The sequence below is a fragment of the Vidua macroura genome, chromosome 14 (genome assembly GCF_024509145.1).
Source record: "Vidua macroura isolate BioBank_ID:100142 chromosome 14, ASM2450914v1, whole genome shotgun sequence".
NCBI classification, from domain to species: Eukaryota; Metazoa; Chordata; class Aves; order Passeriformes; family Viduidae; genus Vidua; species Vidua macroura.
Genome location: NC_071584.1, coordinates 5844897 through 5869471, shown reverse-complemented (window position 1 = coordinate 5869471; position 24575 = coordinate 5844897). Strand labels below are relative to the sequence as shown.

At 49.8% G+C, this 24575-nt stretch overlaps 1 protein-coding gene across 2 annotated transcripts; it reads left to right on the top strand.

Annotated features, from left to right (window-relative positions):
• Positions 1-106: 106 nt before the first annotated feature.
• Positions 107-24517, top strand: ENOX2 (ecto-NOX disulfide-thiol exchanger 2). 2 transcript variants are annotated; one of them, XM_053990566.1, is made up of 15 exons: positions 107-356; positions 7374-7511; positions 8942-9073; positions 10657-10812; positions 11509-11715; positions 12192-12425; positions 13277-13489; positions 14956-15062; positions 17135-17249; positions 17623-17804; positions 18362-18469; positions 19267-19323; positions 20297-20405; positions 20670-20755; positions 22083-24517. In XM_053990566.1, the coding sequence occupies exons 3-15, from the start codon at positions 8977-8979 to the stop codon at positions 22212-22214; spliced, it is 1803 nt and encodes a 600-aa protein (XP_053846541.1). In that variant the 5' UTR covers positions 107-356; positions 7374-7511; positions 8942-8976; the 3' UTR covers positions 22215-24517. The 2 variants fall into 2 exon arrangements, with proteins under 2 accessions (XP_053846541.1, XP_053846540.1); XM_053990565.1 differs by lacking the exons at positions 107-356; positions 7374-7511 and having other exon boundaries at positions 8926-9073.
• Positions 24518-24575: the final 58 nt, after the last annotated feature.

Below are 24575 nucleotides of genomic sequence, written 5' to 3'. Positions count from 1 at the left end.
GAACCGGGACCCTGACTGCCGGGAGCGGCCCCGGCCTGGCCTGGCCTGGCCTCTCCTCGCCCCGCCCCGGCAGGAGAGGCCGAGCGGCGGCCGGGGCCGGCCCGCAGCGGGCGGTAGCCGCGGTCGGGGCCGGAGCGCTCCCCCGCCGGGGCCCGGGCGTGCGGAGGGGCCGCCCCGGTCTCCATTGCACTCCGGGCCGCTGTCCGACCGGCAGCGGGGCTCGCCGCGCAGGAGCAGCCTCCTCCGCACCTCCGGCCCGGCCGAGCCAGCCGGGGAGTTTTGCGGAGGGCCCGAACAACCTCGTGGGAGCCGTCGGGACTTCGGGAAGGCTGGCGGGGACACCCGCAGGGCTCCGGGTCCGTCCGAGTGGTGGGGGAGGCTGTGTGGGAAAGTTTCTTCCACCTGGGAAGTGTCTGGGCCACTGTTTCGGTTCAGTGGTAGTTAAAGTCACTTTAAAGAGGACATTAAAATTACATCAGAAAAGACAGAGATTGTCACGGAAGGGTTTGGAGTACCAGGAGCTGCTGGGAAAAGGGCTCAGCCTGGCGACAAGGACGGACCTCAGGGGAGACCTTTTGGCTCTGCACAGCTCCCTGACAGGAGGGGACAGCCGGGGGGGTCGGGACCTTGTCGTGTTTGCTCAAGGTGAGAGGAAAGAGGCCTCAAGGTGTGCCAAGGTAGTTTCAGGTTAGGAATTAGCAACAGTCGTTTCCCTACGAGAGCATCAAGTCTTGGAATAAATTGTTCAGGGTGGAGGCGCCATCTCTGAAAGTGTTCACGAGGCATTTGGGAGTGTGTTTTAGGGTTATTGTAGTGGCAGTGGTGGGTCTGGATCATCTTGAAGGTCTCTTTCAATCCTGATGATCCTGTGAAAGTGGCACAAGGAGAAATTGGTTGCATATAAAGAAATTACTCTGATGTTCCAAGCATGAGCAGTTTACAAAAGAGTTGGGCAGCGAAGGTAGCAGCAGCTTTCCCCGAGGTGGGATGCACCTGGCTGTGCTCTCTCCCCCCCGAGCCTCACGCTGTGCTGGGTGTGTGGTGCCACAGCAGATGGTCCGTGGGCAGCACAGGGAGCTTTGGGGATGCTCGTGCTGGTGCCCACAGCTGCCGTGGGCTGCAGCTCTCCCACAGCCCTGGACTGTAACTCATATATGCACATGCATGCATTTATTTGGTTCCTTGAGCATTTGTATTGAACTTCTTTGGTTTACGTGCTTCTTACTCTCTTATTTTCCTCATATTTTGGTGCTGTGTGCTGTTCCCAGTAATGTCTATCCAGGTCATGCTGCGTGGAGATGTTTTTGTTCTTTAGTGCCACGTATTTGTTACACAAACATTAATCCTTGGGTAAGCTCCTCGTTAGTCTACACCATCCCTACCTCCCCTGTCTCTACATTAATTAGCCAGTGTATTTCTCCATATTTTCCTGCAGAAAGTTGCAGCAGAGTTGTGAGACCATGGGAGAGCATGGAGGTGACCCGGGGTAGGAGTTTGTCCCTCCAGCTCGTGTTCCTTCTTAATCCAGCCATACTCCTCCTGTGCTGGAAGCCAAGGGGTGGATTCTCTGTTTCTTCAAGGTTTATTTGATGAATTTTGAGGATCTAATTAAAAAGGCCCTTGAGCTGAGTTGTTGAAAGCTGTGTAGGAGCTGGGTTGAGATCAGGTTTCTGTGTTGAAGGTCATGTGTTTGGAGCTCATAGCAGGGATGAGGTTCAGTCACCGAGCCATTGCAAAGATCAGGTGTTGCTACTGAGGTATTCTGTATACCTTCCAAAGATGGTGTGAGATTTCTCCCTTAATCCCCAACTTTTCTGCTGACATTATTTCAGTTCCAGCATGTCCATCCTGTCCAGCTGCTCCACTCTCAGCCAGCAGTTCCTCACGTTGACGCTGGCTTTCCATGAGGCTCTCTGGCCATCAATCCAAGCTGCACTGGGATTTTCTGATTATCCTGACTGCTGGCTTTACTGGAGTTTTCTTTGTGTCTTCCCCTTTTTTTCCTCCTCTTTTCTTTTCCTTCTTCCCCAGTAGCTCTGTCTTGTTAGTGCTGCATCCCTTTGCCCATCAGCTTTCTTCTTCTAGCTTTTCCGAAAGATATTTCTGAAAACAGGAGCTGTTGAGCGTTGTTCAGAGGTGCTGAGGGAGTCTGGAAGGACAGAAGGGGATGGGACTCAGCTGCCTGCTCTGCACCCCTGGAGCACGAGCAGCTCACCCCCTGGAAATGCCAGGGTTAGAATTCCTAGATGTGTGTGCAGAGGGAGAGGGGTTTGGCAGAGCCTTGTGAGAATCCTGAAAACATTCCATGGATTATTTAATGATTTGGCATGGTGGGCATGGCAGGTTTCACTGTTGAGAAGCACCGAGGGCTGTGTTAGGTCGCTGCTGGTGACACATACGTGTACACATGTGCTGGTAAGGAGTTTTTCCCTTTGTTTTGGGTTACAACATCGAGTGAAGAACACAGCTCATACAGGACTTGGTCAAACTCCCCTATTTTTGCTGCTGTGGCTGTATTTTTGTGAAAACTCTGCAGGTTGGTGTCCCTGACTGGGGTTGCTGACTGCTACATTCTCAGGCACAAAGGAGGAAGGGGCTCTTTGTGTCTCTTGGTTTTATAGAGCCCTGCTAGAATAATTAGCTGCCTGAAATTAATATATTTCTTTCAAATACAAGCTTCCAGAATCAAGGAAAGCGAGCAGTGTGCCTCTTACCATCAAGGATTACCAGGAATTAATCTTTCAGTGCAAAGGCCACTAATCTCGGGCATGCAAACAGGGTTTATTGAGCTTCGTGCCAGTGCTTAGAGCAGTGATGGATGAAATCCCTCGCAAATTCAGATGCTCTGGCTGTTAATTGCCTCTCCACCTGCTCATGCACCTCCGTCTCCTGCATGCTGGAGTCTGCCTATGGGTGTCAGTCACAGGAGATGGACGGGGACACATGGAGCTGCTGGGTGCCAGCTCTGGGCCAGCTTGGGCTCTCATGCCTGGGCTGTCCTGCCTGCCCCAGGGCAGTTCTGCTGTCACTGGGTCCCAGCTTTCCTGTTGTGCTGGGAGCTGAGTGAGGGAGCTCAGCCTGGCACTTGGATTTTCAAACACAAAGCCAAGCTGGGAGCAGTGGGAGAACTGTCTGAACTCCTGCCTTACGATGAGCATCTTGCCATGTTCCTCGTGCAGCTTGCAGGTAACACGGCCGGGGGGAGGTTCTGGGATTCCCTGCACGAATCCTGCTGCCCTGCAGGATTATCTAGAGTTAACAGAAGTCACTGTCAAAATTGTGCTGCTCTCATCAGTGTGCCTGGCCAGCTCCTGGCTCAGACTGATGTTTAGGAAGCTCCACCAGTGATAATTGAGCCAGGAGTATGGTAGAGGAGCATGCACAAACCCAGAAGTAGTTTTTGAACCTGGGAATTATTTTCCAAAAGGAAATTATTGGGATCAAAATGTAACTTCAAAGCTTTGGTATCCCTCTCCTCTGCCTTCCCTGCTGGTCTCTTTTCTCTTGTGGTCTAATTGATTGCTGCAGATGTACTTTGGTGTCTTCTCAAGTTTATTTCTTGAGGGTTTAAAACCAGAACTGTGTAATCAGTGGCACAGTGTATCCCAGAATCCAGTTTATTCCCAAAAACACAGGTACCCTGCTCACACTGAGCACTGCTTATTCCCTAAATTTGCCAATGCTGGCAAAAGTAAATCCGTATTTATAGTAAAGCCTGTGTCAGCCGATTTCTGGAGTTCCCCTGATGCTCAGTAAGAGAAGCCTAATATGTTTTCAGAGGAGTCTAGGGGACCCCAAAATGTCACCTGAGGGGTTCAGAGGGAACTGGGGCACCCCAAAGTGTGACCCAGCGTAGCAGAGAGGGTTCCAGGGCACCCCAAAATATGACCATACAAGCACCAGCCTGCACAGGCTTTTTGAGTGTATCATTGAAAGGCTTTTAGGTGTGTGACATGTTGGAGTACCTGGTAATAGTTGTAATTTAAGTTTTGGGGCAGAGGTTTATGTTCCTGCTGTTTATTAACTAGTTGGATAGCAGGAAACCTGTTCCAGTGCCTGGGCAGAGTGAGGCTGCAGTTGGAGCTTGCGGCTCCAGAGCAGTGCCAGGCTTGTGGCAGAGCTCATGCCACCACTTAACTGAATGTTCCTGAACCCTGCAGGGAACATTTTGCCCAAATCCCGAGGTGGCAGCCCTGTGGCCACTGTGTTGTTTGTAAGTGGTCCCAGGAGTGTTGCACAGGAGCTGCACAATCCTGTGTTTTGGTTGTGATTTCCAGTGTTTCCAGCTCTTGGTAATGGAAGTGGTCTTAAAACAGGCTTTTCAGTTTGCCTCAGGGACTTTCGGGGGTTTATTTTTCCCCTGGTCATTAAGGCAAATGGCCCAGCTCTGTTAGCAGGATTGGGAAACCAAGTCCTGTCCCGGGTCTGGCATGGGACCCAGTGAGGATGGATACTTCCCTAGATTTATGCCTGGAACATTGAGATCTTTCCTCTCTCCCTAGCCCCTTTCTGAAGCTGTGCTGTGGAAGCTGCAGCCATATTTAGCCCCAGCACAGAGCTGGATTGATCCCAGCCCAGTGGGACAGTGGCTGTGCATTGTCAGTGCTGCTTAGGCCAGTGGGAAACTGTGGACGCCTCCCATCAGGCTCAGCTCAGCACCTGTTTCTAGAGGGGAAAACCACCCACAAGGACCTGCTGTGCTGTGGGAGAGGCCTTACTCATCGCCTTCTGCTCATCTTTCATCCCCCCCTTCTTTCCCTGATCCGTGTTTCTGCTGAGGAATCTTCTAGCCCAAGCTTTTATTTTTAAATGTTTAGTCACTGTGTTATGGCAGTGCCTCATGTCTCACTCTTAAAAATGGGCTTTTCTGAAAATCCCTGGAGATAGGAACAGGGAGATGAAGGGCACACTGACACCTGTGTCACATATGGCTCTGGAAGTGCTGACACCAGTTCTGACACTTGCTGGAAACCCAGATTTTCTCCTCTCCCCTTACCTTCTGTGTAGCATTTCCCAGCAAATGCAGAAATCTTATTTTGGCCTTTCCAGGCTGGCTTACTACAGGAAAACTGAGCAAACCCCTGTGGTTTGCTCCTGTGCCGGTGCCTTCCCTCCTGAGCAGAGCATCTTGGAACGGCCAAGGGCACCTCGTTCTGGTTGGCACAAAGGACAGAGAAGTGCTCCTGTTTGTGCCTCCTGGCTGTACTGGCTGAGCCTGTCAGCTTTTATCCTGCTCAGAGCCCAGGAGAGAGGATTTTCTGCAGCTTCAGCTTTCTTGTGAGCCCTTTCTCTGTACCCAGTGGGGTGTGGCTGGAGCTTTGGCTGCTCGCTGAGATGACAGTAGAGAGGCAGGTGGGTCTGAAAGTTGGCTTCCATCTATGGCATTTATCCCATGTAGGGTGGCAAATCTGACATAATGAGGGGTTTCTTACTCCAGAGTGTGTTGGGAATCTCCTCTCTGGCTTGTTTTAATCCTTGGAGCAAACTGTGCTGCTAGAGAACAGCAAGCAAGGTTCCTTTCTAACAGCTTCTATCACGCACTTTCCATACTGCCCTTTTCTGGGACATTTGCTTTTTCTCCATCCTGGTGAAGTGAGAGCAAAGCTTTCACAAGGAGTTTTCTGCTCAGTGTTTCTTGTTAGGTTCTGGTGGATGGTAGCTGGTCCTGTTTTGGGGAGCCCTGAGGACAAGGCTCTTGCTCCATGTCAAATGGGTGCCTCCACCCAGAGCCTTCCAGCTGACGGCTGCTTTGTTTCTGGCTGTCAGCTGGCCCTGGGTACATGCTGGGACATTTGAGATTCCCGCTCAAACCAGGGCTGGAAATCCTTGGAGTGAGTGGCTACCTGTGTTCCCCAGTGGGTTGGGAAGCAGTGGCTGGAGCAGCGTCCATTGGCATTCAGGTGCTGGTCAGTGCCAGGTGTCTCCACAGCACTGTCTTCAGCCAGAGCAGGGTGTCTGTCCATGCTGGTGACAGCACTGTCTGGCTGTCCCACTGCTTCTCTCCATCCTTCCCTATTCCCAAATGCGGGAAAACTCTTGTTCAAGTTCAATTTTGCCTTTACTATCACATGGATAACACCAATGTGAGCTTAGAACTGCTCCTTTTCCTTCCTCCTGCTGTCTTCCCTGTGCACAACCTCTCTATTTTTAACCTGCTGCATTCAGATTTGTTTTCCTGAGCCCTCATGACCTCCATGATATTTTGACTTTGGAATCTTTAACACAGCGTTGTAGGCATCCTGCGTGGCCGGGCGTGACTATTGTTGTTGCCAGCTGAATAGTCCTTGTTTTTTTGGCTGCTTCTTGTGTTCTCAGCTTTCAGTGGCTCGGAGAGGAGCCCTCCAGGCTCCCTGTACCCACTTGGCTATTTACAGCCAGACCCAGCAGCCATGTTTATTAAGTTCTTGGAAGTGGAATCCTCTGGAACAGAAATCACAACGCTGCAGAGGGTCTGGAGGAAGGTTTGGTACAAATGCCTCGGCCCATCAGTGCCCTGGGATGGGATAATTGTCATTGTTGCTGCTTTCCTAGTTCTGCTGATTCCCCTGGCAACACAGAGCACCTTAGAAATGTGCTTATTTTTATCACTTTATATGGGTCCACAAAAATATTTCTTTGTATTTTTCTTCTTTTTTTTCCTGTATTGGCTGTTCAGCGTGGATTTGCTGAGACAAAGATAAATCAAACTTGATATTTCAATACTCCTTTGGCCTTGCATCCCTGCAAGTGCTGACTGTGACAGAAGGTGGAGTGAGGAACTCAGTGGTCAGTTCAGGGCTCTGGACCCATCTCTTCAGCCTGGAGAAAAGGAGGCTCATGGGAGACCTTGCTCTCCACAGCTCCCTGACAGGAAGGTGCAGCCAGGGTGGGGTCTGGAGCTCCCCTTTTTAGGATGTGCATCCCAGAGCCCCTTCCACAGCCACGACCAGGAGCAGTTGTGAGGCAGACTCTTTGAACAAAAATTCCATCAGCATCTTCTCAATATGAAGATGTTCTCAGTTGTGCCTTGGTTTTCAGGTGAATTATCAACTGGTGAAACTTAAATAACTCTTAACAGTGTGTTCCTGGACTGAAGAAATTGGGAAAAATCCTGTCCTTTGAGTTTCTAGGCTTGAAATGCTGCTCAGCCCAGGAAGATGCACCCCTTGCTTACACTCCCAGGCAGTTTGGTTTGTGTGGGTGGAATTGGTGCTAGTGAGTAATATTTTATTGTGTAACATTCAGATCAGGCAGAGCTGGGACCAGAAGTCAGGATTCCTTCAAGACCAGGCGTGCTGCTTGTGCCCAGAACTGGGCATTTCTTTATCTGCAGTGATCCAGAAGCATCACAAACCAGTTTAAGTCAAGTCCCTAAGTGTGCTTTTCTCTTTCAGGTTTAAACCACCTGTCCTTTGACCCTGCCAGCACCGAGTCCCTGGGGCTGGGCAGCGCCGCTGGCCCACGGGTGTTGGACAGCCCAGCTGAGGATGGAAGTGGCCCAGGAAAGAGGAAGAGGAGCAGCATTCCCCCAGGTGAGCTGCTAGCTGCTCCACTGCTGCTCCACTGCTGCTAGCTGCTCCACTGCTGGCAGGACTCAAGGGATCCGTGAAGAGTGGCCTGGATCCAGGGGTGTGGCTGTGCAGGGTGGGCAGGGGGAGCTGTGTGCTGCTGCTGCTGCAGCCCCACCGCTCTGCCTGGGGCCAGGTTTGGACTGTGGGATCTCCCCAAGGAGTACATAGTGATAGAACAGTGGGGAATGGCTTCCCACTGCCAGGGGGCAGGGATGGATGGGTTATTGGGAGGGAATTGTTCCCTGTGGGGGTGGGGAGGCCCTGGCACAGGGCAGCTGTGGCTGCTCCATCCCTGGCAGTGTCCAAGGCCAGGTTGGACAGGGTTGGAGCGCTCTGGGGTAGTTGAAGGTGTCTCTGCCCGTGGCAGGGGTTGGAATGGGATGGTCTTTCATGTCCCTTCCAACCCAAATTCTTCTGTGATTCTCTATACTTGTCCAAATAGATATATTTTCCTAATTGAACAGAATCTCAAGATTAAAATCATGACCTTAATTAAAAGCCGGATAAGGCACCTTGGGCTGAATGGCTGGAGACATTCACATTTAAGATAATGTCATAAAAACAAAGTGTTAAAAGAACTGTATGATATTGTAATGTCAGATCAAGGAGTCTTGCAAGGAAAACTTCCTAGATGCCAGCTTCAGGATTTCTCACAGAGCATTGGGAAAAAAGGGAACACAGAATAATGTCCTTGCATATTATATTGTGGCTGAAAACTGCAATCCCACCAGTGTGACTGGGGAAATGTGGCACCTGCTTGTGCTATGGAGGTGGGATGTTACAGCATGGACAGAGCAGTCTGTGGGAATGAGTTGGGAACTTCCCTAGGGAGGTTCCAGGTGCAGAGGGGAAGGATGAGGCTGCACCTGAGGCAGAAGGAAGGTGATGTGCAAAGCTCTTGCTGCAGAAAGAGAGGGTGAAATGCATCTGTTTCCCTGGAGAGTTAAAAATCCTTGAAGGAGAATCGGGGACTTTACAGCACAGTTTAATGATGGTTTTGATGAGCTGACAGAGCACTTCCAATGGCAGTGGGAGAATCCTGCTGGGACAGCTCCCTTCTGTTCAGTGCAGTCTGACAGTTTATACCTGCTGGATGTGTCCTTTGTTCCTAAATCTCTTGTGCGGAATCAGTGTCTCCTTATCTTTAATCAGTGTTCCTTCAAGGCCCCTTAGAGCTGTTAATTGCAATGGATGAGCTATAACTGAGGTGCTTTAAGGTGTTTTCCAGATCCCAGCTGCTCCAGAGGCACAGCACTGCTTGTTTTTTATTTTCCTGGCTCTTCCCTGAGAGTGGGTTTAGCTCTGGTTTTGGGTGCTGACACTGCAGAGCCTCACTGGGCAGAGCTGAGATCTGCTCAAGCCCTTAATCACTTTTATGTTCCTCTCAACAGATGGTGGCAGAAATCTGAGCCTGGACTCCATTCTGATGGGATTGCCAATGTCCGACCCGACTGCCTGGGCCACCGCCATGAACAACCTGGGCATGGCTCCCATGGGCATGACAGGACAGCCCCTGCTGCCTGGTGAGCTGAGCCTGTCACAGCTCTTTGGGAGCAGCCTGTTGCACTGAGGCTGGGTAGACACCCACCACGTACACACTGAGCTGTGTTTGAAATGCATTCATGCTGCAAGTGATTTATTTAGAGACCTGAATTGAGAGGAGATGAGAATACATGCATTTTAATGCAAATAGTAGTTATTGTGGGGTACCCCTAGATATCCTGCAGTGGAACAGGAGGAGGGTGCCACACAGAAGTCAGGAAACCAGTGATATCCAGGAACATGTTACTCTAAACTGAACTGCAATGGCTGGTAAGGAAGGAAGGGAGGAAGATGAAGAGGAAAGCAACAGGGTAGCAAAATTGATATGGCAGAAATTAATGGAGAATTCTGCCCCAGAAACGACCACCTTGTAGTGTGAAATACGTGTGCATGGCTGAGTCATCTTGTACTGGATGAAAGAGCTCCTGCAGGAACAGAGCTGAGCTGTGCCTGATTTCCCAGCAGTGAGGATGCTGGACATCAAAGTCCTGAATGGAGCTGACTGTTCCAGTGCTTTGCTGCTCCTAAGAAGGATGCTTTCCCTGCCATAAGACATGCCTGCTCACCTGGGGAGGGAATGTCTGTGTTGGCAGACAACACAGCCTTCTCTCCTCCAGTTTGAACAGCCCCAACTCTCTCAGCAATAATAGAGTTCTCTCCTGTCCCCAAGGCCTTGTTTCACATTTGGCTTTGCTGTAGAGATGGTGTTTCTGTGTCATTCTCCTGCTGACATTCTTCCATAAAGGAAAAATCAGCACAAGCCTATCCCATGGATAAGGATACAATTCCCATGTACTCCTCCACCCATGTTTCACAGTTGGAACAAGAAGGTTTCTTGTCCCTTCCTCTAAAAATGCTGGTTGGTGGCAGAGGATTGGCCTCATATCTATGTTTTTGCCATGACTGTGTTTCAAAATACCGAGGAAATGGCAGGTTCTTAGCTGCTGGATTGTTCCACTTGTGTGCTTGGTGAGATCATGCCCTAAATCCCGGAACCATTTAGATTGGAAAAGGCCTCCAGGATCATCGAGTCCAACCTGTGACTGATGCCCACCTTGTCAACAGCCCAGAGCACCGAGTGCCACATCCAGTCATTCCTTGGACACCTCCAGGGATGAGGACTCCACTCCTTCCAATGCCTGACAACCTTTTCCATGTACAAATTCTTCCTGATGCCCTTAAGCCTGTGTCACAACTGTCTGTGCTGCTGAACTACTTAATACAACCAAACTGAGTCAGGTTTTCCACTGTTCCCATATGTCACAGGTGTCTTTTTCTGGACAAACCTCTCTGGGAAGGGTTGGACACTAGATGGGAGGCAGTGTCTACAGAGGTTAGAAGGAAGTAATTTATTTTAACAGAGAAAAGTTAATTGACTGTGGCAATGAGCAATAAAATAGTTTTAAAACATTATTTTGAGGGCACAAATCTAAAGTTTGATGTTGACATGTTCCTGATTTTCACTGGCATGTGTGGGAGTGTTCCCCGTTTGCTGTCAGAGCTCACAGTCACTGTATGACTCTACCCCACCATGCTTGACTCCCTTATTCTCTGCCCCATTTAGATTTTGATCCTGCTCTTGGAATGATGACTGGAATCCCTCCGATCAACCCCATGATGCCAGGCCTGGGGATTGTCCCACCTCCCATCCCTCCGGACATGCCAGCTGTGAAGGAGATCATCCACTGCAAGAGCTGCACTCTCTTCCCACCTAACCCACGTAACTGTCTGTTGTGCTTTGTCTCTACAGGGTGTCCCTGTGTTTATGTTTATATAAACCCCAGGTGTGTGAGAGAAAAGGGCCATTCCTGGGACTCACTGCTGGCAAGAGGGTGACAGAGCAACAGGAAAAGCCTGTTCTTGTCACTGTTTGCCATTTCCAGAAATAGCCTTTTCAGCTGCTAGATTGATAAGGACTGGGGAAGAAGCCATTCCAGTTGCTGAGTGTTTGAAGTCCTCATGGTTTGATTTGCAGTGTGAGGTGTAGCTCAAACACACAAATCTGGAGTGTGTGCAGTTGCAGCACAGAGAATTCTTTGAGTATGTTTTTTGTGTGTTATTTACATTAGGGCAGTTTTTTAAGCTGTGATTTTGTAGCACCTTCCATGATGAAGTTGGGAGCTCCGGGTGCTGCTTGTGTTCTTTGACAGCAGCTTAGTGAACCTCCTGCACTCGGGAGAGTATTTGGAGGGCTCCAGACTCCCAAGATCTTCTTTTTGCAAACATACTGGTGAATGTGCTTATTTTTATCCAGAACCTCAGCAGTGTTATGGATCCACTCCATAAATCTGAGTGTGGCACAGACATTATTTGGAGGAAGCCAGGAAATTGTGGTCATCTCTCAGGAGAGAGGGGCAGGTGGAAGGAATGTGTGCTGGCAACCCAAAACCTGACCTGCTCTGCTTTTTCTCTTCAGATCTTCCTCCTCCGGCCACGAGAGAGAGGCCCCCAGGGTGCAAGACAGTGTTTGTTGGAGGCCTGCCGGAAAACGGGACGGAGCAGATCATCATGGAGGTGTTTGAGCAGTGTGGGGAGGTCATAGCTATCCGCAAGAGCAAGAAGAATTTCTGCCACATCCGCTTTGCTGAGGAGTTCATGGTGGACAAGGCACTTTACCTGTCTGGTGGGTGTGTTTGGCTCAGAGGGAAGGTTAAAATTCTGGGACAGAACTGTGGTGGTGTGTTATAGGCAGAACAATAGAATTGGGGCAGATTTCTCTGTCAGTTTGCCTTCTGCTGCCATTGCATTTCTGCTTAAATATATGAAAACAGTTCTTGAGAGGAAAGGCAGCAATGCTTTGTCACCTGAAAACGTTTACAAAACACTGGGCTGAGGTGCAGAGTCTATTTCCATCTTACATGGATAAGTGTCTGGCTAATTCTGTAGATAGTGCCTAAAAAAATGGACAGTTGCTCCTAATTTGCTGACTGGTGGGCTGGACTTATTTGGCTGGTTGGCTTGCCTTAGTGGGGGTTTACTTGGCTGGTTGGCTTGCCGTAGAGGGGTTTTTTTCCCTGTTAGCCGAACTGTCTGGGCTCCTTTTGCCACAGGAGCCTCAGGTAAGTCCCCTGCCCTACTGACCACTCTCCCTCCTGCCAGGCTACCGCATCCGGCTGGGCTCCAGCACGGACAAGAAGGACACAGGCCGGCTGCACGTGGACTTTGCGCAGGCACGGGATGACCTGTACGAGTGGGAGTGCAAGCAGCGCATGCTTGCGCGGGAGGAGCGGCACCGGCGCCGCCTGGCTGAGGAGCGCTTCCGCCCGCCCTCCCCGCCCCCCGTCGTCCACTACTCCGACCACGAGTGCAGCGTGGTGGCCGAGAAGCTCAAAGGTGAGAGGGGCTGGGCAGGCAGAGCTGTCTTCTCCAGGGGTTGGCACACAGCCACTCTGCCGCCATATTCCTTCTTTTGTCAAAAAAACCCTGCACTTGAATCGTATTCATAGAATCTCAGGATGGAGAAGACCTGAAGGCTCACCTGGCCTGACCTTTCTTGGCAGAAGCATGGTCTAGACCAGATGGCCCGACACTCTGCCTGGCCAGGTCTTGAAAGCCTCTGGTACTGGGGAGTCCAGCACTTTTGCAGTGCTGCCATTGTGAAAAGTTGTCCCCAGGAGTATCCGTTCCCCCTCATCCTTTCCACATGACTCCCTTGTAAAAGAGGAGTTTCCATCTTCATAGCCCTCTCCAGGACAAAGTGATGAGGTCTCCCTTAAATCTTATTTTCCCAAGGCTGAACAAACCGAGTGAGTGCAGGAAACTTGTACAAATCAAAACTGTTCAGTACGAGTTTCTTCCACATAATTTTGGTTAAGGTTAAAAGACTAATGTAAGACCTTCTTGGAAGCCTGGGATTCATGTGTTACCTGATGATTTTGGAGCTGGAGGTCATTTCCTCTCACAAAAGGGTCCATCTCAGTAGACGTGAAGTTTTCCAGTAAGTTTCTAGTGCTTGTTCCTCCTCTTGCTGCACCTCAGCAGGTGATTTGCTCCATCAGCTTGGTGCTGGACTTGCCTTCCTTTGTACAGCCACGTGTTCAGATCCTTCCCTGCTTCCAGGAGTTGTGATGACTCACCTGAAGGATGCTGACCTTTGAAGGAGCAGTTCAGCTCGGAGGAAAGGACCTGAAATCTGGCCAGGCTACCCCAGAGCTGTGGTGTAAAGTTGTCCTTTCCTGCTGCAGATGAGACCAAGTTCTCGGAAGCCATCCAGACCTTGCTGACCTGGATAGAACGTGGGGAAGTGAACAGGAGAACTGCCAACAACTTCTACTCCATGATCCAGTCAGCCAACAGCCACATACGCAGGCTCGTCAACGAGAAGGTGGCTCACGAGAAGGAGATGGAAGAAGCTAAAGAGAAGTTCAAACTGGCTCTCTCAGGGATCCTGGTGCAGTGTGAGTAGTGTCTCCACACTGGATGTTGGTTGTCTGGTATAGGGAAGACTCCAGAGTCTGGAGAGGCCCCACTAAAAAGGCTCTGGGAAAAGAAGTAGCAATTGCTTTAGTGCAGGTCCAGCTGATTTGGAATCACTTGGCACGAACCTGGCAAAAATCCCTTGTGGTACTTTTTACTGGAGTAAGAGTCCACATCTGGGGGGAGGAGAGAATGAATTCTGAATTTGTTTCCTCTTAATTATCATCTGTTACTAGTTCTGTCATCTTTTCAACCCCTCCTGTGCACAGACAAGGTAAGTTCCTGGGAATCTGGTGCCTCAGCGAAGTGTGCAGGATTTGTTCGCAAAAGGTAGGAGCAGCAGAGTGCTTCCAACACCCTGTTGCACACCCTGGGTCTTTCAAGTCCCAGTACTTAATAAAACCAGGAAATCAAGGAAGAGGCATGGACTGTATTCATTCCAGGATGTGATTTGTAATAGTTCCTCAGACCATTCATTGCCTGTTACACATCCTTGCTTTAGTAAATCTGAATATTTTTACTTTTTTAGAAGGACCTTCTCCACAATTGTACTAATTCTCTTTGAGCCCCTTGCCTAGCTTTTGAATATTCTTAACTTTTGGTTTTGTATCTAGTAATTTTAGAGCTTACTTGATTTTTTAAAATTATTTTCTATTAAATTCTGTTAATGGTAAAAACTATGGGCACACGGTCCAGAGGGACATACAGTGAGCACTGCAGAGTAAGTAGTAATAGAGACCAGTAACTCCATTCTCTAAAACCAAGACTGATATCTCAGCTACTCTTAGGTTACTCTAAGGAGCAGGGAGCAGTGTTTTTATTTTGTGAGAATTATGGGTACTGCATCACAAGCGTAGAAAAAATCAAGTGGATATGCTTTGTGCTGTGGGTGAGCTCTCAGGCAAGGAGAAACACTTTGTGTATTCCAAATCCTCTAAATTTTCTAGAGAAGCAGGAGGAATAAATCCCAGGACCAAGCATAGCTGATGGCTGGTGCCTTTGCTTTGGTCCTGGTCCTGTAGCTCACACAGGCTGTGGCACTGTCTAAAGGCCAACTCGTGGTTGTAGCTCATCACCCCATTTCAGAGGTGAGTCCTGCCCCTCTGAACTTACACTCCCAGCCAGCCTCACACAGCACACTTGGATATTTTTCAGCACCTGTGCCGCCTTTTTTTCCACATGTCCTGCTTTTTTCCCAGCTGAGAGCAGAGCCCATGCCCCAGTTGGTCATCGCTCTGTGAGCGTTTGGCACTGGCCTGGTGAAGCCCACAAGGCTCTTTCCAGGCACCGAGCCCCCTCCCTGAGTGTAGCGTCAGCACAGAGCAGTGTTATAAGAAAAGGGGAGCCAAACCACCTGCCTGATTCCACTTTTTTACTCCTTTACTCCTCTTGTTCGCCCTCTCTGGATGCTATTCGGGCCCGATTTGCTGCTGATTTGCCACTCCAGTCGAGCAGATAGTGGCCGTGTACCATTCTGCCTCCAAACAAAAGGCTTGGGACCATTTCACGAAAGCTCAGCGTAAGAACATCAGCGTGTGGTGCAAACAAGCAGAGGTTGGTAATCTTTTCTTGTGTTAGATCCTCCAGCACGGTTTCTTGCTTGTCAGGATGTTGATGTTCAGTTTGCGCGATGCTCGCATGGATAACACCTTCCTTCACAGTGTGAGGTGGGAATCACTCGGGAGGCTCTTGTGGTACAGGTAATACATTTTCTCTTGGTATTTGTGTCACCAGTAGCAATACATCAAGACCTGTCTGCTGATGGAAGTTGTGCACAACAGTAGTCACAATAATGATAATAAATGCTGATTTTTCTGTTGGTTTTAATATTGAAGTGAGAAGGATTTCTAGAGAGATGTTAAAAAAACCCAGGAACTCTTAGTTTCATCAGAATCTTTTATCACATTTTTATGTGATAATTCCACCTTGGGGTGAAAATAATTGCAGATGGACAGCCTGGAAAGCTTGAGGGAGGATGTTGTCATGCTTGTGTATTTATCCCATGAAGTGACATGATGAAATGTGTGGTTTAAAGATGGTGATCAGAAAGGAGCTGATTGAAGAAAGCTTGACACTCCCCCTGCTCTTCCTGCAGGAGGAAGAACAGTTCTTAGTCCAATAATATTTGATAAAATCAAATAAGGGAGACAGGCAGAATGTCAGAAATAAAGAAGCTAAGGTAAAGAAAGGGTGTCCATTGGAAGGTGATGGGTGGGGAGATGTTTGTCCTGGGGGCTGTGATGAGATCCGTGCTGCCAGCTGCCACCTTGGGGGTGCAGGGCCTTGCACTTGGCCTTGTTGAGTCTCATGAGGTTTTATCCCTCTCCTCCACCCTGTCCCGCTCCCTTTGGCTGTCATTCCTTACCCCTAGTGTAAATCTTCCTGTGGTTCTAGATTTATCTGGGATATTGAGTTCCTTACTACAAACTTGGAAAGCAAGTCTATCTCAGCAAAGCAAGGAGGTGTCTTTCACCTTTGAGATTATTTAGCATCCAGAATGAATCTCAGTAAAGCTGAGAGGTTGCTGATCCATGATCACCACAGGTCAGGGACGTGCAGGCCTGGGATCCCCGTGGGCTGGAAGTGTCCAGGCCTGTGATCCCTATGGATTGGGGTGTCCAGGCTACCTTCCTGCAGAGCTGCAGCCTGGGAAGACTCTGGATCACGCCCAGCCAGGGCCCTGCTAGTACCAAGCAGATGGTTGATCCTCCACCATGCTGGAACGCTAAATGCCCACGTTGGGCTGGGAAGTTTCCAGCTGTGATCTCCCCATGAGACTGTACCTATGGGACTTGCCAGATCCCACAGAGTCAAACCTTTGTAGCAGCTAACAGAGGAGCCAAGGTTTCTTTTGCACCTGAGAAGCCAAGTGCAATCTGATTCAGATTCACTCTGAGCCCAGTGCTCCCGTTCTTCCCTGCCTTCTGATTGCTGGCTGTGGCTGGGGTGGGAGCTCTCTCTCCAGTTGGAGCTGTCTTTTGTTCCAAGGTAAGTTCTCCCAGTAGGAAGAGGCTGTGAGACCACTGGTGAGGCCTCTTTCAGGAGCACTTCAGCTGCCAGGCGCAGTCTGCTGCTCTCCCCCATCTTAGGGACTGCTCTTAAAGGAAGATGGAAGTCACAAGATGCAGCTTCTTGGTACAGATTTTGGCAGATCCATGTATATTTATAAAAATGCTGCTAGTATATGGTATATTTTTAGATGTTATTTAAAATGTCTCTTACCTTGTAGATATCAGATGCTGGCTAAAGGATCTCTCAGCCTTTTGGGGTCACCTTGAAGAGATCCCTGTACATGTAGGGGTGCAGCTGTAGCTTGGTTTGCTCTGTCCCAGCTCAGGTTGGGACTTCTGGCTCAGAGAATTAGGGCTGACTCCAGTTCCTCATGGTTTGCACAGCAAGGCTGAGCTGCCTCATCACAAGAGCAGAAGGGAGATGGAAGAGTCCGTAATTCCAGTAGCTCTGACAGAGTGACTTGTGCTGGATATTGCCCTTGATCTAATAATCTGTGCCAGTTTTAAGTCATGTCCTGGAGTTGTTTTATGCAGACCTAGATTTCAGAAACTTTTCATCCAGCCAACCTGTTCCTCAAAATCTGCATTGAAACCCTCTCTGCTTCTGAACTCCAGGAGATCCGTAACATCCACAATGATGAGCTGATGGGCATTCGGAGAGAGGAGGAGATGGAAATGTCTGATGAAGAAATAGAAGATCCATCAGAGATTAAAGAAACGGAGGAGTCAGGTAAAATCCCTTTTTACAGCTCAGAATGTGCTTCTCTTCAGTGGTTTCTTGCTGGCAGTAGGAAGCCATTCCCCTTGTCCTGCCACTCAATCCTTTGACCAAAGTCCCTCTCCAGCTCTCTTGAGCCCCTTTAGGCCCTGGAAGGGGCTCTGAGGTCTCCCTGGATCCTTCTCTTCTCCAGGCTGGATAGCCCCAGCCCTCCCAGCCTGACTGCAGAGCAGAGGGGCTCCAGCCCTGTGGTATCCCAAACAGCTGGAGCCATTCCTTTGTGTGCTCAGAGTTTGTAACCCGAGCTGCTGAGCCCGTGTGCAGGGTGGGGAGAGCATCCAGGGGTTTCTTGCTGTCCTCTGTTTGATTGCTGTGCTGTCCCCAGCGCTGGTGTCGCAGGTGGAGGCGCTGAAGGAGGAGAACGACAGCCTGCGCTGGCAGCTGGACGCCTATCGCAACGAGGTGGAGCTGCTCAAGCAGGAGCAGGGCAAGGCCTCCAGGGATGAGGACACCACCAAGGAGCAGCAGATGAAGCTCCTCCAGCAGGCTCTGCAGGGCATGCAGAAGGTGGGCCTGGAATTTTCCATAGCTGGGGCCGTGCTGCAGGGGAAAGAGGCTGGGATGGGTGGCAGAAACACTTGGAAAAACACTCTGGATTTTAGCAGGATCCAAACTGGCAGCGGGGAGCAACTTTGTTGTGTCCAGTGTTGCTTAAAAAAAAAAAAAAAAACCCAAGCAAATATTGATACCAGGGATTGTGTATGAGCTGATAAGTCCCACGGAAGCAATCCATAGTTGAAGGATTCCTTGTGTGCTCTTTACTGGGACTTCCAAAGTACCAAGTCTGTCCATAATGAGCTGGGTTAGGAAGTGAGAAATCCCATCCATTGGGGATGGAATTACTGCCCCATGTTTACACAACTGTGCTTTTTTCTATGCTAATAGGCAAAGGCATTTCTAAGGTGGATCCTTCTTTTATACTTGATCTTATAATGGTTCTGGATGTGATCTGTCTGGTATTCATGGAAAAGCCCTTCTAAATTTTATGGTCTTTGAACAACAGTTATTGGAAGGCAGATTAAGAAGGTGGAAGGCAGGTTAAGAGTTTATCTTTTCTCTTCCAGCATCTTTTGAAAATCCAAGAGGAGTACAAAAAGAGAGAAGCTGAGTTGGAAAAAGTGAAAGAAGACAAACTTAAAATAGAAACATTACTAGAAAACCTGAAGGAGCAGGTATGTGCCATGCAGGTCTTCCTTGTGCAGTCTTTGGGTTTTGTGGTGAAGGACATCTGTCCTTCTGCACTCCTGCTGAGAATGTCCAGCCCTGTTTTTGAGCAGTTGTCTTTGGAAAATGAGGGAAAATTACCTGTCAAATTGCAGGATGTCTGTCAGGAATGGACCTGCAGTTGCTTCATGTACCTGTGAGACAATCTCAGCAAATGTATAAATAAAATTGGACTGTCACTGGACAGTGTACAGTGGTATCACAGTTGGAACGGGGTTTTCTGCAGTGTGATCTTTTAAAAGATAAGAAAAAAGGTCTCAGTTATCAGATACTGATATTTACAACTGTGGTTTAGGAGCACATTTTGATCTGCCCTCCATAAAACAATTTGGAACTGGAATTTTTTATGAGTGTTTTAATATTTTTATTCTTGCTGTGTTTATTCCAAACAAAAATCCATGCAGAATTCCAAACAGAAGTCCATAGTGCTGCTTCTAAGGTTTGATCCCCTCTGTTTTGATTGTGGATCTAACTCTACACTTGCTGGGTCCTTTCAGCTATAGCACAGGCATAATTACAAAAGAAGCATGAGGCAGCAGTTCCCTCTTGGCCCACAGAGCCTGATACTGGGTTTATCTCATTCTCCATCTTAAGTCCCGCTTCTTTGTGCCAGGAGCTAGGGATGATAATGCCCTTCTACTAACTAAAAATGTTTTGTGTATTCCAGTAATCATCAGAGCAGGATCTTCAAAACAAAAATAACAGATTATCATCAGTAATCTTTCCTTCCTTTGCCCATATATAGCAGAGCATGGCAGACGAAGAGGACAAGGAGGGAGATGCAGCTGACTGCCAAGGGAATGTAAGTCCAGGTGCTCTGGGATAGTGGAAGGTGTCCCTGCCTGTGGCAGGGGATGGAATGGGGTGGGCTTTAAGGTCCCTTCCAGCCCAACCCATCCCATGATTGTGATCGTCAGGAGAAGGCAGGCTGTGGGTTTGCAGTGTAGCTGCTGGGCTGCAGTCCCTGGATCAGCTTCCACAAGGCAGAGCTGCTCTTTCTCCTCTGGAAGCAAATGTGGAAGCTCAGGCCATTCGGACACAGCCTTGGCCCTGTGAGCTGAGAACTGCACTGGTGTAAGAATTTGAACAAACCCAGGGGACCATTCAGTTCTATCTTGGTCACTGGCCTCCCTCCAGCCCATCTCACTGGTCACTGGAAGCTGTTCCAAATTACAGCTGTCCACAGCTCTCAGGCCACTGGAATTCCGCATAAAACTAGGGAATAAAAGCAAGGTCTGCTTTTAGTGCAGCCACCGTCCTTGCATTGTTGTGTTTATGTCAGGGATAATAAATTATATCCAGTTCTGTTTTAATTCAGTACCACAAACTCAAGTCAGGGACAGTCTGATCCTAAGCCCTGTGCAGCCCCATGGCATTTGATTAATCCCATTTGTGTCAGTGTGGGCATTTGAAAAATAAACCTCTGCAGCTTAATCAGTCATGGCAAGGCCATGATCTGGTTTGTATTTTTTTGTTTAAAGCAAGGCCCTTCTGGAGCAGATGTCATGTCAGGGAGCAGGGCTGATGCAGAGTGTGTGGTGGCATCTGCTGAACTTTGTGACCTTTTCATCTCACTTGGTGGATGACACCCAGCACCATGGACATAGCTGTGCTTTGCCTGGAGTATTTTTGAAAATAAATTTCAGATACAGCAGTGATGGATGCAGTGACTCAGAAAACCTGGAGAACACCCCTGCATGCTCTGTGGAGCCCGCCCAAGCCAGTCCCTGGTGTGCCAGCTTGTCTGGGACGTGCCCTGTGGGTTTGTTTTGCAGGAGAGCAGTATGTCCAGAGTTTGTGCCTGCAGCCAGGAAAAAGAATGTCCAGTGGAGAAGACCTTGAGCAACAGTCCTGTGAAATCTGAACGAGAAGTTCTCTTAGTTGGTGAGTTCTGCTTGCTCAGTGGTGATTCTGGAGACCTGAAATGGGAGGACCTGCTTCAAGGTGACCTTGCACTCCTCCTGCCCACCTCTGGCTCCTTTGGTTATCCCAAGGGAGGTGGGAGTCCTGGAACTGAGGAAAACCTCGAGCTTTGCTGGGGTCAGGGTGTGACCTTGTGACCCCTGGCTGCCTGCAGGGGCACAGGGCTGGTGTTCCCAGCTGGCTTTTGTCTTGTAACCATGACCTTTGTGGTGTTCCTTTCCCCAGGAATAATTTCAACGTTTCTCCACGTGCATCCGTTTGGAGCCAGCATTGAGTACATCTGCTCCTACCTGCAGCGCCTGGACAGCAAGGTGGGTGTGGGCCAGGCTGGACAGTGTGGGGTGGGCTGGCCAGGCAGTGAGGCCTGGGCTTCACTCCCTGCAGAAATCTGCTGGAAGAGGATGAGGGACGGGGTGAATTTTTGGATGACAAGATGGTTTGTGTTGGGAGGGACCTCAAAGCCCATCCAGTTCCACCCCCTGCCATGGGCAGGGACACTTGCCACTATCCCATGTTGCCCAAAGCAGCCCAGCTTTGGGGTTCACCACTAACTACATTCCCAAGCACTCCCATGTCCCGCTGGCTTTGTGCTCCTTTTCAGAGTAAATGGGAGAAACTGTGCAAAGGCTTCTGGATGTGGGAAGGAATTACATCTCATTCTCCTCTATCCTGGTCTCCAGCTGTCTTCCTTAAAGAGCCCCAGGGACAGGAGGCCCCACAGGCATAAGAATCCTGTCTTGGGATTGGAACTTATCTAGCTGCTTGTGTATATAAATGAATGTTTAATTTACCCTTTCCTAAGAAAACATGGCTCCCTGGCCTTGCTCACTCCAGCCTTATAAAGACAGAGTTAATAATTTTATCTCCTCATTCTAGCTTGGAATTTGTCTGTGGGGCCGCCAGCTGCCTTTATTTTGGTTTGGAGCTCCTATAAAACTGTCATCATAGCACTCAGCTGCCTTCTGGAACTTCCTCTTCGGTACCCACAGTGCAGAGAAGGGCTCCTGGGAGCTTCTGCTTGTGAGAACCCCTGTGAAGAACCCACCCTTTAACCTGTACTATGGCATCAGTCTCCTCGTGTTCACTCACACTTTAGGGCTGTTCCCATTGTCCTTTGTGTTCCTTCTGAGCTCTTCTGTCTCCTCCTTGACTCTTGTAGGAGCTCAGATTAGGTTGGGATGTTAATTTTAACCCTGAGCAGATCTTTGGGCCTGAGGTGTGAGGCAGGAGGAGGGGGAGTACTTGGAAGTACAACCTGGTTTATTGAAGCTGCCAACAGAAAAGGAAGGGGAATATCTTTCCTCTGTTCCCTGTCCGTCATTCTCACCAAGAAGATCAGCAGAGAGCACAAAAATTAAGATCCAAGATGGTTTGGAGCCATGGAAGAGCCCTTCAGAAGTTGCCTGTAGCCCTGAGTGTGGCTTGGCAGGACCTTGGGCTCACCTGAGGTTCCTTCTGCGCAGTGGTGCAACCCCTGTCTTAGCTCTTGTCACAGCTCCTCGTGTCCCAGCATTATCTCCAGGAGTTCAGGGAAAGCCTGGATGAACTTCAGCTGTGTACCTGTTTGAGTTTGAATTATCAGCAGCCATCAGGGCTTCCATCTTCCCTTTCAGTCCTGTTTTCTTTGTGTCCCCCCAGATCTGCACGGCGGAGGTGGAAGTTCTCATGACACGACTGCAGAACACGTTCCGGCAGGAGCTGAGCGGGGTTGGGGCCAGCCTGGAGAAGAGGTGGAAGTTTTGTGGCTTTGATGGCTTGAAAATGACTTGAGCTTTGACTTAACGCTGGAAACAGTGGGATATGGATGCTGAGAAAAGCTGGGATGCTCCTCCCTCTGTTCCTGATTATTCCCTCACACCACGGCCTCGGGGTACAAAGTATAAAAGTGAAACCAAGTCCAGAGCAGCACGGGAAGAACCTCCAAGTTCTGCAGCTGCTTTGATCAGTTATTTGTTAATGGGCAAGTGCTGTTCAATATATTTGGGGAAAAAAGCTCCTGCCTGACCCTTTGAAGCACAGCGTGTTGACTCTGTGTTCTGCCAATGTTGTATGTGCTTGTGTGCCCAAATTCCTCCTCTTCAACCTTCCTTCTGCTAGGAGCAGCCACAGACTGTCCTGAGGCAACAACAAAGGGGCATCTTCTGATTTCTAGATGACCAAAAGGGAAAAAAAGGCATTTTTTAGATATTTCTATGGGTAAAAACCAAGGTATATTTAAACAGAAGATTTAGATTGCTCAGGAATTGTTTCTTTTTTTGCTGTTTTCTCTGTTAGCAGTTAAGCTGAGGTGGGGGCGGAGGGGGATGCTGGCAGTGCCACTCCTGCTCTGGGTCAATCTGTATGGAATCTTTTACATGGGAAGGGTGTTTAATTTTCTGGGGATGTGGGTGGAGCAGAGCTACATCAGCCTGGCTTTTGGTGATTTTTACCACCCAGTTCCTCCACCTACTTTGCTGTGGAGACCAAGCTCAAGCAGCACAGACTCTTCTGCTCCTGATCCTTCCCAGCCCTGTTCTTCATGTTCCCAGTGCATGCCATGCTCTTGCCCAGCTGTGCAGAGGTGCAGGGTAGCACAGCTCAGCCCATCTCAGCCTGCCTGGAGCCTCTGGATCCTCTTGCCCGCAGCAGCCCCACGTTCCCAGCCTGGTGTCACCTGCAGAGCTCTCAGCCACCCCATGCAGTATTCCTGTTCTGCTGGACATCCCAGCGTGCTCCCAGCACAGCAGCTGGCACAGTTCCAGCCCCTCCTGCTTGTTCCCCATGCCCCAGGTGTTGGTGCCCTTCACTTGGGCTGTTGATCCCACCTGATCTTTAGGGAGAAGCCCAATTCCTAAATTCCTGTTCTCAGGCATTTCCCGCATGTGTGACACATCCCCAACCCTGGTGTCATCCTGCCAGGTGCTTCTCCACCCTGTGCCATGGCCAAGTTGGTGCCCAGGTGAGTACAGGGACATTTCTGGTGTGTTCTGTGTACCTGGCACAGACACCCAGTGTTATGTGAACCAATTCCTCATCCAAAACCCCAAAATTCCACTGGGGACACCAGGCTTGAAGCCAACTATTGACCTGCTGGCTCTGTTTCTCCCTTCACCATTCCCTGCAATGGGAAGGACAGAGGAGAGCACTCCCTGTACTCCTGCTCCCTTTCCCACTCACCCCAAGGCCCTGAGGTCTCTCCAGATCCCTTAGATTTCTTCCTGCTCTTTCATTCCTTGGATTTCATCCTCCAGCCCCGATGAACCATCCTCGTTGTTCCCACTGGCAGAGCCTGGCACCAGTTCTCCCAAGGCACTGGGGGCCGGGGTGGTCACAGAGGAGACACCCCTGCTGTGCTAGGTGGGAATGTGGCACCTGTGCCACCTGTCCCTTGGGGTCAGCCAGGTGGAGAGAGGGCAGGGTGGCCTGTACTCAGTGAGAGCTCTCCTTGGGAAAATCAAGGAAGAAACTTCAGGAATCAGGAGAGTTGCAGAGCCCTGTGAGCAGCTGTGGCTGGAGCACCCCGGAGTCAGGGAAGGCGTGGAATCAGCGGGGATGGGGCTGGGCTCCCCAGCGTGGCAGCTCCCTCAGCACAAGGACTTGGGGGGGTCCCAGCCTCTGTTGGCTGCAGGGTGGGAGCTGGGATGGGGCCAGGGCACCATGGGCAGCCAGAGCCACTTCCTGGGGGTCTGAGGGGGCTGTTGGAGAGACCAGGCAGATTGTTCCATGGGGCAGCAGAAGGGAGAGGAGCCAGGACCTGTGGGGCAATGGCTGGTACTGTGAAAGCGAGTCAGGGCTAGAGCACCCCAGGGTCCTGCTGCTTCCCCTCTCCCAGGGCCTTTCCAGAGGGGCTGAGGTTTCTCCCAGGAGAAATCCATCCTGCAGATAGGCTGCTGAGGTGACATCCAGGGATGGGTGACAGAGACCTTCCCTTGGGACCAGACTGTTCCCACATGGGCTGTTGCTCTCCCTGCTCCCAACACTGAGCACTTGCTACACTGGGAGCAGATAAAAACCCTTTTAAAAAAATGTTCTGAATAGTTGTGTCCCTGCAGATGAATGCTGTATTTTTAAGGAATAAACATTTTTTATGGGCAGATCTTGGCCCTGCTGCTTTCTTTGTCATTCTAACCCAAACTATTCCATGATCATGGG

Excerpts from the sequence above, each read along its gene's own strand:
- ENOX2 (XM_053990565.1), top strand. The coding sequence starts at position 8,926 with ATGTTCCTCTCAACAGATGGTGGCAGAAATCTGAGCCTGGACTCCATT. Across the intron at positions 17,805-18,361 it reads CTCTGCAGGGCATGCAGAAG|CATCTTTTGAAAATCCAAGA; the intron begins GTGGGCCTGGAA and ends TTTCTCTTCCAG. Across the intron at positions 20,756-22,082 it reads TGCAGCGCCTGGACAGCAAG|ATCTGCACGGCGGAGGTGGA; the intron begins GTGGGTGTGGGC and ends GTGTCCCCCCAG.